Raw genomic sequence first — 14,473 nt, forward strand, 5'->3', positions numbered from 1 at the left:
CTTGCCTCATTTGAATAGTTTCTCCTCAATAAAAGGGGTCAGAGTGTGCTCTCTCACTCTCTTTCTGCGGACCCTTAAGGTCAGAGGAGCCATCACAGCAGCCCCAAAGAAAAAGGTATTGTGTCTCTTGTGTGTTTATTTCATGCAGCCCAGTTAGCCCAGTTTCCCTGGTGTCACAATAGAGACCCGGCAGAAACCCAGTGATTTAAGTCTGGTGCAGGTTCCCACTCCAAATCAGAGTGACAACTCTCACTCAGCTCTGACACTGCACAGCTGCCTTAGCCCCTGGGTTTGGTTCTTTCTCTGTAAAATGGGATAATATGTCATTCTCACAGAGGTCATGATAAAGGAAATGATCTAGTTGTAGGCAAAGCGCCTGCCCTGCCCGGTGCCTGTCCTACAGGAAGTGCTGTCAGCCAGCTAGGCTCCCACATCCCCATGCTACGCAAACAAACAGGGCACCAGCTTTAAACTGTTTGTTACCCACGGTGGCATAGACATTGCTGCTCATTTACCAATTATCCTGGAGAAGCATCTGTCCCCACTTTTGTGAACAGGAGCTGCTGCTTAGTGGGTGGGACTAGAGTATGTGTGAGGCTGGCCAGCTACCACTGACAGTGAGTCCTCAGAAGGCTCTGACCCGGACCCCTCACCGTCCACACAGACACCATGAGCCAGGCCGTCTTTATTCATAGCCTGATGGGTTGGGGTGGGGACAGCGAGAAACACAAAGACAAGCACTGTCCCCTGTGACAGGCAAGGCGAGGGTGGGCGGGATGATGACCTCGTCCAGGGTGACCTCAGCGGGCGTAGCAGTGGACAACTCCCTTCCGTTTCGCTGGCCAACCTGGTCACCTCTGCAGTGGCCAGCTCCAACTTGGCCTTTGGGCTCTTGCCGCACTGTCCTCACCACCTGGCTACCAGTCCAAAGTCACTTGTCCCTCAAGCCGGAAATGGAGCTCACCCAAACCCCAGTCACCCGGCTGCAATCCTGGGCGGCTCTGTCCCCTGGATGGATGGCGCCCGGTAACCAGATCTCCCTTCCCCGACCCGCCGGGTCAAGCCCTCCGCTCAAGCGTCCTAGGGCTCGACTTCCTCATCCGTGCACTGGCGGGCAGGGCGTCGGTGCCGCGCGGGGCACCGGGCCCCAGCTCCGTCCGGCTGTGCTTCGGCTTCTCGGGCCAGCACCCACTGAGCCTCAGTTTCCCTGCGGTACCAGGGGGTAGGGACTGGAGGCGGCGTGCAGGCTGGGACAAGAGTGTCAACCCGGCCCCTTTCCCCGGCTCTTCCCTCTTCCCGCTCGCTCTGGAGTGGGGCGAGACCGAGGGCCAGAGACCTACAGGCCAGGCCATCCAGGCCCGCGCGCCCGCGCAGGGTCGCCTCCCCTCGGAATCGGAGCGCGCGCGCGGCGCGAGCCGCCCAGACCGGAAGGGGGCGCTGGAGACCCGCCGCGCAGGTCCGGAGCTCCGCCGCCGGCCGGCGGCTCCCCACTCGACCTGCCAGCTTGGGCGCAGTCCTGCAGCAGTTGGAGACCAGGTTCCTCCTCCTGCCCCCGCTCCACCCTCACAGGGAGGGCAGATTGCCCCTCCCCGGGTGTGGCTCAGGATGCATCTGTCCCCCCGACTTGTCCCGGGGCTCAGCGCAGGCTTCAGGGGAGGCTGAAGTGGGGGCGGGCGATGCCGGCGGCTCTCAGGGTCCCACAGGTCCTGGGAATGACCCAGGGCACTGTGCCGCGCACGCCTGCACTCCCTGCTGTCTGGATTTTTATTAAGGTATCTTTAAAACCCTGAAACCTTGTTATTTACATCCACAAATTCTGTGTGGCCAGCGAATATTTAGGAGCCTGGGATTTAGTGTTGGAGCACGACAGCTGAAAATCCTTGCCCGGACCTTTCTTTGTAGTGTGGGGAGACAGTAGGAGGGGTCCAGGTTTCCTTCAGTGGAACCTCACTGAGATCAGCCGATGCCAGGCTTTCCCCCCTTCTCCTTCTCCCTTGTGGTTGTTTACTTAGGACCAGCTGCCCACCAGCCCATCAAAGGCTGAGGGGTCAGTCCTGGCTCTGCCTCAAAGATCAGCACCTGAGGACAAAATGCAGGAAGATGATGCCCATGGCACCGCACCCTTCCAGTACAGAAGGTTGCAAAGATATGCAAACGTATTGTCACTGCAGCAGTTGGAGACCAGGTTCCTCCTCCTGCCCCCGCTTCACCTTCTTCTGGTTGTCACTGCCTTGTACCATCCCCGGGAAGTCTGGGGTGCTTTACCCGAGAATGACCACCAGAGGACGACAAGAGCCAACCTTCCTGGCCCAGAACCAGACATGCTGATGCTATCCTCTCCACCAAGCTTTGGAAAGGCTGTTTGTGTGTGTTGGGAGGTGCTGGGGAAGCGGCAGTCTCAGCACCTCCAGAGGACACCAGAGATAATTGGTTCTTAACCTTCCTCTGCTGCACTGGAAGGAAAAGGGAGGCCCAGAGAGGGGCAGGGACTCCCTAGACACACAGCAAAGTGGAGGTGCAACAAGACACAGAGCTCCTGCCTTCAGCGCTGCTTGTTTCTTGTGAAGTCCCCTGGTGGAGGCAGGAGGGAGAGGGGAGACTCAGAATCCGAGGCTAGAGCAAAGACAGCCCCTAATGGCCTTGAAAGCTCAGCTCTAGGCTTCAGGCCTGTCCTTGTAGGTGTCCTACCCCCCTAGTCATCACAGCATATACTTAAGGGCCTTTCTGGAGCGCTCTAATAGGAGCAATCTCCAGGAGCTGTGAGGCCCTCTGGCAGCTAACACCTGGGATGACAACTAACACCCTAGGTGACAGTTAACACCCAAATTAAAAATTGGGAGAGCAATTCCTGCTCAAGTGGCAAGGAGGTGGGTGCTTTTGGGGGTGAGGTGGTGGGAGGGAGAGTGTGTCTGCATAAAGAATTTTCTGGTCATCTAGGTGTGGAGGTGGTGCAGTTGCAGCCACAGTGACCACGGTGCCAGGAGTCTGACACATTCGCTTTGCTGCATGGCCCTAAGGCAAGCCCCTCTTCTTCTGGTTCCTGTCCTCCAGAGTGCAGCAACACATCTACACTGTAGACATTGAATGGGGGACTCTTCTAAGACCTTAGCTAACTAGGGCATTTGCCTGCCTAAATGTATTCCAGACTTCCCTGCTGTCCCACACAGGGGACTGATTCCTCCGCCAGGTGCTCTCGCCTTTCAGTCTTGCCTCATCAGGTCTCCAAGCTATAGTCACAGTACCTGATCAGGCCTCTCCTGCCCCTTCCCCATCTTCCTCCCTGGAAACTTATTCAAAAGAACTTCATTCACCCCATGTCTGGGAGAGAGAGGCACTGAAATTTCAGCACAATATACATTTTACACTGGCAATTCTCTCTGACCTGTTTGCTCTTTCTGGACATCGGGCCATGAATTTGAATTGGGCATTATTCATCTCAGTGATCCCAGAATCCAGCACTGGTATTAAGTAACAAATGTTTACTATTTATTATTTTTTTAATTATTCTTTTTAGTCGTTGATGGACTTTTATTTTATTTATTTATATGTGGTACTGAGAATCAAAGCCAGTGCCTCATGCATGCCAGGCAAGTGCTCTACTACTGAGCCACAACCCCAGCCCTATTATTCTTTTTTTTTTTTTTTTATGTCTTCATTTATTTGTTTTTATGTGGTGCTGGGGATTGAACCCAGGGCCTTGCCCATGCTAGACGAGCATTCTATCGCTGAGCCACAACCCCGGCCCCCAGCCCTATTATTTATATTTAATATTAATAGTTATTAATAAATGAGTGTTTCGGGCTGGGGATGTGGCTCAAGCGGTAGTGTGCTTTCCTGGCGTGCGTGCGGCCCGGGTTCGATCCTCAGCACCACATACCAACAAAGATGTTGTGTCCGCCGAGAACTAAAAAATAAATATTAAAAATTCTTAAAAAAAATGAGTGTTTCACTTACAGATTAATGGGCAAAAGAATGGTGAGGAAAGGATGAATGATGGAAATGTGTAGTGGAGATAGAAGTGAAAATAGTTGACAGATGCTTATGTATATATAATTAATATGAGAATATAACATAAGGATAATAGAAAAATACATGGAAGGATGATGGATGGGTGAATTACTAGGTGGTTGGATGATTGGTGGGGGATGAATGACTAGATGAAAAGTGGACTAGCAGATGAATAATGGACATAATGGTAGAATGAGTGTGTATGTAGATGGATGCGTGGATAATGGTTGGATAGGTACTGGAAACATGACAGATGGTGATGCTAGTTGGTGGATGGATGGAAGTGGTGAATGCATCTATGTAATGGTGGTTGATTAAGTGATGATGAATAGGTCAACTGTAGATTGACAGATGGAGGATGGAGTGATTTGGGTGCTGACTGAATGGATTGATGAGTACTGAATGAATCTATAGACTGTGGATGTATCGCAGATAATAGATGGTGGTAGATGCTTACTGGATGGATTAATCATGAAAGTATATATGGATAATGGGTGGTGGATAATGATAAGTGGACAATAGTGATGAATTTATCCATAGAGAATGAATGGATGGTAGATCAATGTTAATGGATGTAGAATTGATGGCTGGATCATGAGTGATAGATGTCAGATGGAGGTGGGATGATGGCTGTATGGTGCCTGTACAGATAATACATGCAACATATAAATGAAGCACTGTTATGGTTTGGTTAGTGTCCCCTCAAAACTCTTGTTAATGCAGGAATATTCAGAGGTCAAATGATTGGATAGTGAAAAGCTATAACCTAATTATTCCACTCTAGTTTGAATGAACTGATTGGGTGGTAACTGTAGGCAGGTGGGGTGTGGCTGGAGGAGGTGGGTCACTGGTGTGTGCCCTGGAAGAGTTGTTCTTTCTGGGATCCCTTCCTACCATGAGCTGAGCAGTTTTCCTCCACTGGGTCCTTTCCCAGTGGTGTGCTGTCTCACCTTGAGCCCAGAGCATTATAGACAGCCACCTATAAACTGAGACCTCTGAAACCAAGAGTCCCAAATAAATTTTTCCCCTACTAAGTTGTTCCTCTCAGGTGTTTTGGTCATGGTGATGAAAAGTTCACTAAAAAAGCACCAAATAAATAAATGAATGATTGCCACTTAGATGATACTGGGTTGTGTAGCATCGTCCTTGGAGGTATAAATGGAAGATGGATGACGGATATGTAATGAATGGATAGACTCTGACTAGGCAGATGATAATTAGATGCTGAAAGGATAGATGGTTTTTAAAATAGTAAATGGTTACATCTTAGAAAATGGATGCATGAAAGGTAAATGGTGGGTGGTTAGATAGTGGAGAGATGTTGAATGGATGAAAGGTGGTGAATGGTATATGGTAAATGAATGGTTTAATGGACAGATAGACAGATAGCAAATAGTTAATGAATGGATGACCAACAATGATGAATACTGAATGGATAGTGAATAATAGATGGGGGACAATACATGGATGGATGGTGAATGGATTATATGGTGGATGGATGATGGTCAAGGAATGCTCACTGCTGTTTCTTGACTGTAACCAACACCTACAACAATGCCTGTCACATAGATGACACTCAGTACTTTTTTTTTAGGATGGGTGCATATAAAATTGATGGTAGATGATACTTGGAAGGTTTTTTTTAACTCACCAATTTTTAAATTTTTTTTTGTTGATGGACTTTTTTTTTAGAGAGGAGAGAGAGAGAGAGAGAGAGAGAGAGAGAGAGAGAGAGAGAGAATTTTTTAAAAATATTTATTTTTGGGGGGGCTGGGGATGTGGCTCAAGCGGTAGCGCGCTCGCCTGGCATGCGTGCGGCCCAGGTTCGATCCTCAGCACCACATACCAACAAAGATGTTGTGTCCGCCGAGAACTAAAAAATAAAACGTTAAGAATTCTCTCTCTCTCTCTCTCTCTCTCTCTCTCTCTCTCTCCCCCCTCTCTCACTCTCTCTTTAAAAAAAAATATATATATATTTATTTTTTTTTAATTCTCTGCAGACACAACATCTTTGTTGGTATGTGGTGCTGAGGATCGAACCCGGGCCGCACGCATGCCAGGCCAGCGCGCTACTGCTTGAGCCACATCCTCAGCCAGTTGATGGACTTTTATTTATTTATATGTGTTGCTAAAAATTGAACCCAGTGCCTCACATATGCTAGGTAAGTGCTCTATCACTGAGCTACAACCCTAGCCCTTGGATGGATTTTGAATGAATAGTGAATTGTAGTTTTATAATGGATGAATGGAGGATATCTAGTGACAGACATTGAATAGGTATATATATGAGCTGGATGGCAATAAGAGATGGTGCAGGGTGTGTCATTGGTGGGTGGATGGATGGTGGATTGTATAGTTCATAGAAATATTAATAGAGGGCAGATGCTAAATGATTGATGACTGCATTATTGATGGATGAATTGTGGCTGATTGGATGAAAGCCAATGGATGACTCGGGATATATGAATAATAACTAGAGAGTAGATTGATGATTGACAGATAAATGGTAGATGGACCCACAAAATGTGGATGGAAAGACAATTGTTAAACATTTGATGGAAAGCTGCTACATAGTGGGTGATGACTAGATAAACAGTGGATGAAGCTTGGTAAATGAATATTGTTGGATTGATGAGTATTTTCCTGGTTTATTGGTACTTGGCAAATTGTGGGTGTGGATGTTGTGTGGATGAATGCATAGTGGATGGATTCTGGTTGGACAGCATGTAGTGACAGAGATTGAGGGTTAATGGATATTGGTTGTTGGATGATAGCTGGTGGTAGACAGTGGATGGATATTGGATCCTGGATGATGACTGAATGGTGGATGGTGAATGGATGGATGGTAGTTGGAGGGTGGAAGGCAGATGGTGGACAGTGGGTAGGAAGGATGATGGGTTATTTATTGATAGTGAATGATAGTAGATAATTGATAGTTGCTTTGCTCCAGGGTTGCTTTGCTCCTTTTCGAGGAAATGAGACGGAATTAAGGTGAGAGGGGCTGTGGATTGATCTGCCCACTTTGGGTTTTCAGTGTCCTTTTCACTTCTCTCTTCTGTTGTTCCAAAGGAAGGGAGTCCTCTTCCTATTTCTGGCGCCACCTAATTCTGCACCCAAGTGGCTAGGGTCAGGTTCTCAGGGAACCGATTGGGGAGAATGAGGCCGAGGTTAGAAGGGGCAGGAAAGGAGCCCTGAGGGGCGGCCACGCCCCACCAGCAGAAGGCGGGAGTGTGAACCAGAGGCCGGGAGAGCTGGCGCGTGTGGGCGGAGAGTGCGGGGGAGGGCGGGACTCGGGGAGGAGAGCCCCAGGACCGCGAGTGAGCGCAGCACCTGGCGAGCGGAGGTCCGGGCGCGAGCACCCAGCGCAGGCGGTGAGTGTGCGTGAGGCGCAGGGGCGCCCCCTCCCCACCTTTTCTGGGCGTGCGCCCAAGTGAGCCCTGGCGGCCGGCGCGGGTGGGTGGGAGAGGAGAAGGGGGTTGAGCAGGAGCTCAGGGTGGAAAGGTAGGCTTGGGTCTCTGGATCATCCTTGGAGATGGGACACTGGGATCTGGGCGAGAGCAGAACCTCTGGCGGTTGTGCAGGTGGGCACCTGGCCCTCTACACCTGGGAGCCCCTGGAGATGTGGACAGGTGCTCGCAGTGCCGCCTGCCCACGTTGGTACTGGACCCAGCAGGAGAGGAGCAGCCCTTGGGCACCGGCCCACTCTGACTTGTTCCCTGTGACAGCTCTATCATCTCTCTGTTCTCATTCCTAGCTGATGCCCTCTCTGGTCTCTCTCCAGCTCCTTCTCCTTGCCTTGGTCTCTGTGGCCAGTAGTTTCCCTGCCTTGCCCTTCTCTGGGCTCTGTCCTGGCTTCTGAGGACTCTATTAGAGATTCCCAGGCCTTGAGATGAGATCCAGGAAGGGGCTCAATGGAGGGCCAGACCTGGGACCATGGTCATGGAGGCATGCCATGGGCTCTGGGACTGGGGAGCCTCTCCAGTAGACATGGACTGGCTGCTCATTGCTTGGGGATGTCCCCCAACAGTGTGTGCCCCTCTCCTTCCTGGGCGTCTGTGGGACCTAAGCTGACCTGAACTGCGTGTTTGGTGAAGGAAACCTCACTTTCCAGAATAGCAGCCCCTGCCCTTGCTGGGTGCCCACAGCGCCTCATTCTCAGCCAGCAGGATGTCACAGGCATTCTATTCTGCTGGTCACTGCTCTCCCTGGGTCTAGTATTCTTCCAGCTCTTATGCCCCTTGCCTGTGGCCCCCTGCTGCCATCTAGAATCAGGCCTCTAACTGCCAAAACCCACCCCCATTTCTGCCTCTGCCTGGACATATCCCCTAGAGCCCGCCTGGCCACACTGCAGGTGAAGAGGCAGTTGGTCTTCTCTTTCCAGAGTCCTTGGAGCTCACTTGCCCTATGCCCCACCTGGGTGGGCATGGCCACGTGTAGGCAGGATATCATTTCCCCTCTGATGGTGGGAGCTAAGGGCCTAACTTAATATGTGAAGTGTAAGAAGAAACTGGGGGGGGGCTGGGGAATGTGGCTCAAGTGGTTCACCTAGCATTCGTGAGGCACTGGGTTCAATTCTCAGCACCACATAAAAATAAAATAAAGATATTGTGTCCATCTAAAACTAAAATAATAATAATAATTAAAAGACATGAGGCCCAGCCTTTGCTACTCCAGGTCCCTGGCTCAGAAAACCACTTGGGTCCCCCAGGTCCTCTGTGCCCTCCCCTGGCTGTTCTCTGCTTCAGAACACAGGTCTCTCCTCCCAGCTGACCTGGTTGTCTCCTACTCATCCCTCAGGCCAGCAGACCTTCTTCCAGGAGACCTTCCTGGGCCTTGAGGCTAGTTCAGTCTCTTCCTACTTGTGCCTCTCTGCAGCCTTAGGCACTGTGTGGCAGCTGTCCAGTGCCCCCCCTGGGTGGGGGCTCAGCAGGGAGAAGCATGATAAAGATCCTATAGGAGTCACTGTGCCAGGCAGGGTAGGGTGGGGTGGGGGAGGGCAGTCTAAAGGCTTTTGGGAGGAGGGGGTATCCTGCTTCAGCCACAGTGGACACCTCATTCCTGCCCCTCTTTGTGCAGCCTGTCAAGGCAGCAGCATGAGCACCTCCCAGCCCACCTTGTCAGAGCTAAGCCCTGTTGAGGGAACCGGCGGCCCAGAAGGGAAGGTAAGTGGTTGAGGTGTGGGATGAGGGGACAGAAGATAGTCAGCCTCAAGCACTGGCTCATGACTTGGGCAGGCCTCTCTTCACTGCTGGCCTCAGTTTACCCATCAGGTGGGGGAGGTCATTGCTTTTTTTATTGAAGTCTGGTACAGAAAGCAATTGAAGGTGAGCCATCCTGACTTACTTAGCACCCCTATGGATTTGGGAACACCAGGACTTGTTCCCCAAGATTAAGAGCATACTCTATTCTCTGTTGGGTGATGCAATACCAAGGGCCTGCCTTCAACTTGTTTCTGGGAGTGGACCATAGAGGCAACAAAGACCTGACTGAGGTCTCTGCACAGAGGAAGCAGCCTGAGTGCTTTGGGTTCCAGTGCTGGGCCAGGAGCCCTGGAGCCAGCAGAGAGCAGCCCAGAGTCGCACAGGGCCATCCTGGAATCTGGGGCCACTGCACAGCAGTCCTGCAAACTCTGCCAGTCTGGGCCCCTGCTAAGAGCCATAGCCAAGTAAAAATGATTCCTGTTTGAGTGGCTCATGATTTTGTGCCCAGCCAGACTGCAGCAGGCCCCCTTCAACAGAGTGAGGACACTGAGCAGAGTAGTCCCTTGTTGGGGGTGGGGCAGGAAGGAAAATGGCATGTGGGGAGGGAGACAGGATGGGAAAGGAGCCCTGAACTGACAGTGCAAGAGGCAGGGCGGGGACCCTTCTCTGCTGTCCTTTGAAGTCTATCTGCTCTTTCATTCTACAGAAGGCCCAACCTGGTGATGCCTGTTCTCAAAACTCAGGGTCACCTGAAGTACTTGGTTAAGAGAGGGTCCTAAAAAAAAATCAAGTCATTCCTCTCTTTTGGTGGAATGAAATTGACCAAATTATGCTAAATATACCATAGTGGGAAAAATAATAGAGGGTCCAATGTGCATTGAAGTCCACTGCCAGGTGATTCTGCAGTTGTTTAAGGACTGTTTAGCAAAGTTCCACCTGCTGTGTTCCTGCCCTTCCTTAGGGCACATGTACCATTGTGGGACAGAGGACCTGCACCAAGCAGCTGTCCTCTTAGATGGAAAAGATGGGGCGTGGGGAGCTCCAGAAAGAGGGAACCTGCCTAAGCCAGGGCAAAAGTGGAACAGCACAGGCAGGTCCAGGCCGCTGGGGTGCTGAGAGATGGAGGTGTGTGAGGTAGTACTGTGGCCTCCACCTTGCAAGGTCTTGAATGGGAGGCGGAGAAGCTGAGGGCACCCAAAGGGCTGGTGTGGGCACTGAACAATGAGCTGAGAGCCAGAGCTCAGGTTGTCATGGCAACATCTTCCCAGCTCCTCTGAATGGAAGGAGGAGGCCAATGTCCCAGCAGGGAAGACCCCAGGAAAGGGTTGTTCAGGCTCCAGGTACAGGAGCACCAGGGGTACATATCACTCCTGGACTAACCCTGGCCTCTCCAGCCTCAGGCTCCTGTCTGTGAAATAAGCTTCGGAGAATGAGTCATGTATGTTCTATGGTGGCTCAGGAAGAGCTGTGACCCCAGCAGCCAAGTGCGCCCCTCCCTGGTGGTGGGATGGGGGGGCAGACCCATCTTGGGGATACCCATGTGTGTGCATGCATATTCATGCTCACGCCTGCCTGGAACTCCTAATGGGCAGAGGGCAGGGGAGGAGTGAGGGGGCAGGGAGCCCAGGGCCTGGTATTGCTCTGACTCCTGTCAACTTTCTCTGCAGGCAGTGGGGAGTGCCCGGGAGAAGGGCCCTCGGCTGGGCCCGCGGCTGCCCTCAATCGTGGTGGAGCCCAGTGAGACAGGTGCTGTGGAAAGCGGGGAGCTGCGCTGGCCCCCAGAGGGCACCCAGAGGGGTGCCCTTCCGAGCCAGGTTGTTGCTGCTGGTGAGTGAGGTTACCTGTGGGGGTGCTGAGAGGAAAAGATGGCCACTGTCTCCCAGGTCCAAAGCAGGGCCTCATTCCGGCCCATTCTTGAAAGAGGTGCTGAATCCCTTGAGCATGCTCACATCCACCTGACCTGCCTCCAGCCTGTGTCCATCCAGGTTCCTAGGTGCCACCTAGCCTTGTCTCCCCCTTATCCCCTCCTCTCCCACCTGCAACTAAGGTTCCCTCACCCACCCTTGTGGCCCCAGGTCTGGCACCTGGAAGGTACACAGTCAGCATTTGGTGAGTGAATGACTGCACATTCTCACCCCTCCCCACGAACCCTCCCTCTCTTTTCCTTCCCTCCCTCATTGATTCAAGACCTTTGGAACACTGCACATTGCCCACTGGAGTCTGGAGGAGTCAGGGTAAATACAAGAGCACACTTGGGGACATGGTCAGCCCAATGGCCAGTTCCTGTCCTGGCAGCAGATGCCCTGTGCAAAGGCTGGAGCTTCTGGAGGACCCTGGGCCAGGCCCAGGGCCAGGCCCAGGGCAAAGGATGGCAGCAGGCTGGGCAGTGGAGGGTCTCTGGGGATGGCTCTGAAGCTACTGGGGTTGGGGAGGGGACACAAAGACTGAGCTGTGTCCTCAGAAGCTTTATGCCTGAAACCCCCTAGGGTCTAGCCCCTAGTGAGAAAATGAACTCAGCCCCACCCAGGGATGCTGGGCCTCCTGCCTGCCCTGTCTATCTGCAGACCTTAGCCCCTGGGCAGGAGTCCTTGTGGTCAGCAACACCCTGTAGCTTAGGCCCAGAAGGCATCCATGCCTATAATCTCCCCTGCTCAAAGCTTCTCACCCTTTTTCAGTTTCTGCCGAGGACCCAGGACAGCATCAGGGACTGCCTCTTGGGTAACCACTGGGATTAAGGTCCTGGAAAGGTCCCAGGTGTGCCCTGGACTACCCTTCACTGCCACCCCTTTTCTCTGATACATAGGGGAGGGGAGGAGTGCTCCTGCTCTTAGAGCAAGTTTTCCTCCCTCCCTAGAACTAGCATATCCCTCCTTCTCACCCCTGGGGAAGAAGTGGCTTGCCCTGGCCCAGGTGCCTGCCAAAGGCTGGCCTCAGACCTGTGGGATCCACCCAGGCTGGAGTCCCCCACCAACATGGAGGCCCTTCTATTTTTGCAGCCCCCTCCCGAAGTCTACAAGGAGCATCAGGGAAGGCGGCGGATGATGTTGGCAGTGAATGTGCCAGCTCCATGGACCAGGCACCTCTGGCCCAGTGACAGAGAAAGACATGGAGGGGCTCTGCTCTCTGACTGCTGAAAGGGCCTCAGTCCCAGGGTGGCTGGGCTACTGCACAAAGAGGGCTTGTCTTGCCCAGACACCCAGTTGGCAGAGCTTCCTGTCTCACCAGGACCTCAGCCCCTGCCTTTTCCCTCCAAGGCCCGGGTCTGGACCACATCCTCCTTGTTCAGAGGTTTGGATCAGAAATAAAGGCACTTCCTGGTCACCAGTGGGCACACTTGGTGGAGATTCAAGGGACTGAGGACAATTTTGGTTCTACTCGTGACCTTCCAGACTGTCCTTAGAACCCAGGCTGACCAAGCCAGAGTGCCAGGTGGGTGGCCACTTCGAGGTTTGGCACTGGGGTGGGGATGGAGAGTGACTGACTGGGGGGGGTGGGAACACTGAAGGATGGGGCTGTCAGGTGCTGTAGTGTTTACCCTTCTGCTGCCCCTGCCTAGGGACCCCCTCCCTACTGTGCCTCAGCCTAGGCTACTTAAGGAAGGACCAGCCTCTTCTCCATGGCCTTCCTCTTCTACACTTCTCCTTGGGCCTTAATGGTATGATTCCTGAACCTGTCAACCCCCCCCCCCTAATCTGGGTGCAGTAGGGCACAGGGTTAAGTGTCCTATTCCAAATTGGATCTTATTAACTCCTTAAAAAATCCCATTTTACAAATGAGGAAACTAAGATGCAAAGTGAGATGCTCAATGCCAGTTTTGGGTCTTTGAAGGGACCTTTTAGGCTAGGAGGCCACCGAGCTGGTAACAGAGCCCACACAGGAGGTTACATGGGCAGGCACCTTTTCCTGCTCCATGTGAGTGTCTCTTCCCTCCAGCAGGTCCATGACAAAGTCTCTGGGCACTGTGCCATCCCTGGGGTGGGCAGGGGGGCTGCTGACTGCTCAGGGCAGGCTGGTATGGCAGAAAGCTGCCCTGCCCAGGGCCAACTCCCCTGTCCCCCCCCACCGTGGGCTGTCCTCCCAGGTTCCCAGCTGGCCTCCTGCCCTTGGCAGGCCTGAGCCAGACCTGAGGAAGTTCAGGGCCAGGCAGAGGGGAGCCTCCTTGAATGTTAGCTCCACGAAGTCCACAGGCGCCAGTGGGTGGGCCAGTACCCTTTCCAGCTTCAGGGTAGGTGGACACCCAGGGCCCTCTGTTCTCTCCTAGTCCCAGTGCTGACTTCCAGGACCAAGGCGCACTTCCTCCACAGGCCTTCCTTCTTAAATTAGCCCACCCCCCCAAAGGGGAGAGGTGTGCGGGGCACGTTTGGGAGAAGGAGGCAGCGTTCTCCCGCGAGCCTGCTCTGATATTAAATGCTCTGATATTAAACACATGAGGCCAATTTGGGCCCAGCATGTCCCCATGGGCCCTTCTCACGTCCTTCAGGATCCTCCCTGTCCCCCGCCCTCCCCGTGGGGTCAGGAGCCCGGGACAGAGACTCGGGAGCGAGAGCCTGGACCTGGTGGGGGCGGTGGAGCGGGAAGTATTGCGACACCCGGGCTGTGGGGTGAGGGAGCCCGTCAGGCAGAGCGCCGGCCAGCTTGAACCCGCACCGCTCGGCTCGGAGGCAGGGACTGTTGCAGCCGTGTAAACACGACCTGCCTACGTCCCCGCAGCGGTCAGACAGCGGGGTCGACCGAGAGGCCCCCACGACACCACTCTGCAGCTCACCGTCTACTAGGGCACTCCGAGGCCCCAGCACGCGCCGCGCGAGCCAGGATGCGGGGTCCCGGCGTCCGAGGCCTCAAACTGACCACTGCCCTCGCGCGGAGCGCAGCGGACACGGGCGGGGAGGAGCCAGAGGCTGCCCCACCCCTCCCGTGGTCCCGTCCCCAGCGCGAGGCCACGCAGTATCATTCTGTGGCTCCCCCTGGCGGTCACCAGGGCCACTGCACCGTGCGTTCTGAGGTGGGCGCCCAATGCTCTGCAATGTTGGCAGGAAGGATGGAGACTCAGAGCAGGCACTACCCCTGCCGTGCCCTGCAGCCGGTGGAGGAGTGGAAGATAAAACCAGGGGCTCCTGACCTCAGATAGGGCTCCACCCTGGACCCAGAACAGTGTAGGTGGTTTGACGCCTCTGGCATCTGAATTCTGCTGTCACTGCCTGACTCAAAAAGAACCCTAGGAGAGGCAGGCAGCTGGTGGTGAGGGTCCTTCTCCTCACCCTCCC

General features: G+C 53.5%; 1 protein-coding gene across 4 annotated transcripts; it reads left to right on the forward strand.

Moving 5' to 3' along the window:
- The first annotated feature begins 67 nt into the window (after positions 1–67).
- On the forward strand, positions 68–12,530 carry Lbhd2 (LBH domain containing 2). 4 transcript variants are annotated; one of them, XM_078050963.1, is made up of 5 exons: positions 68–115; positions 6,009–6,170; positions 9,085–9,170; positions 10,877–11,036; positions 12,206–12,530. In XM_078050963.1, exons 2-5 carry the CDS (start codon positions 6,164–6,166, stop codon positions 12,301–12,303), a joined length of 351 nt encoding a protein of 116 aa, XP_077907089.1. In that variant the 5' UTR covers positions 68–115; positions 6,009–6,163; the 3' UTR covers positions 12,304–12,530. The 4 variants fall into 4 exon arrangements, with proteins under 4 accessions (XP_077907089.1, XP_077907090.1, XP_077907091.1 ...); XM_078050964.1 differs by lacking the exon at positions 6,009–6,170 and having other exon boundaries at positions 70–115; XM_078050965.1 differs by lacking the exons at positions 68–115; positions 6,009–6,170 and adding an exon at positions 1,563–1,772.
- The last annotated feature ends 1,943 nt before the right edge of the window (positions 12,531–14,473 follow it).

The sequence above is a fragment of the Ictidomys tridecemlineatus genome, chromosome 5, assembly GCF_052094955.1.
Source record: "Ictidomys tridecemlineatus isolate mIctTri1 chromosome 5, mIctTri1.hap1, whole genome shotgun sequence".
NCBI classification, from domain to species: Eukaryota; Metazoa; Chordata; class Mammalia; order Rodentia; family Sciuridae; genus Ictidomys; species Ictidomys tridecemlineatus.

Excerpts from the sequence above, each read along its gene's own strand:
- Lbhd2 (XM_078050963.1), top strand. Across the intron at positions 9,171-10,876 it reads CCGGCGGCCCAGAAGGGAAG|GCAGTGGGGAGTGCCCGGGA; the intron begins GTAAGTGGTTGA and ends CTTTCTCTGCAG. Across the intron at positions 11,037-12,205 it reads GAGCCAGGTTGTTGCTGCTG|CCCCCTCCCGAAGTCTACAA; the intron begins GTGAGTGAGGTT and ends CTATTTTTGCAG.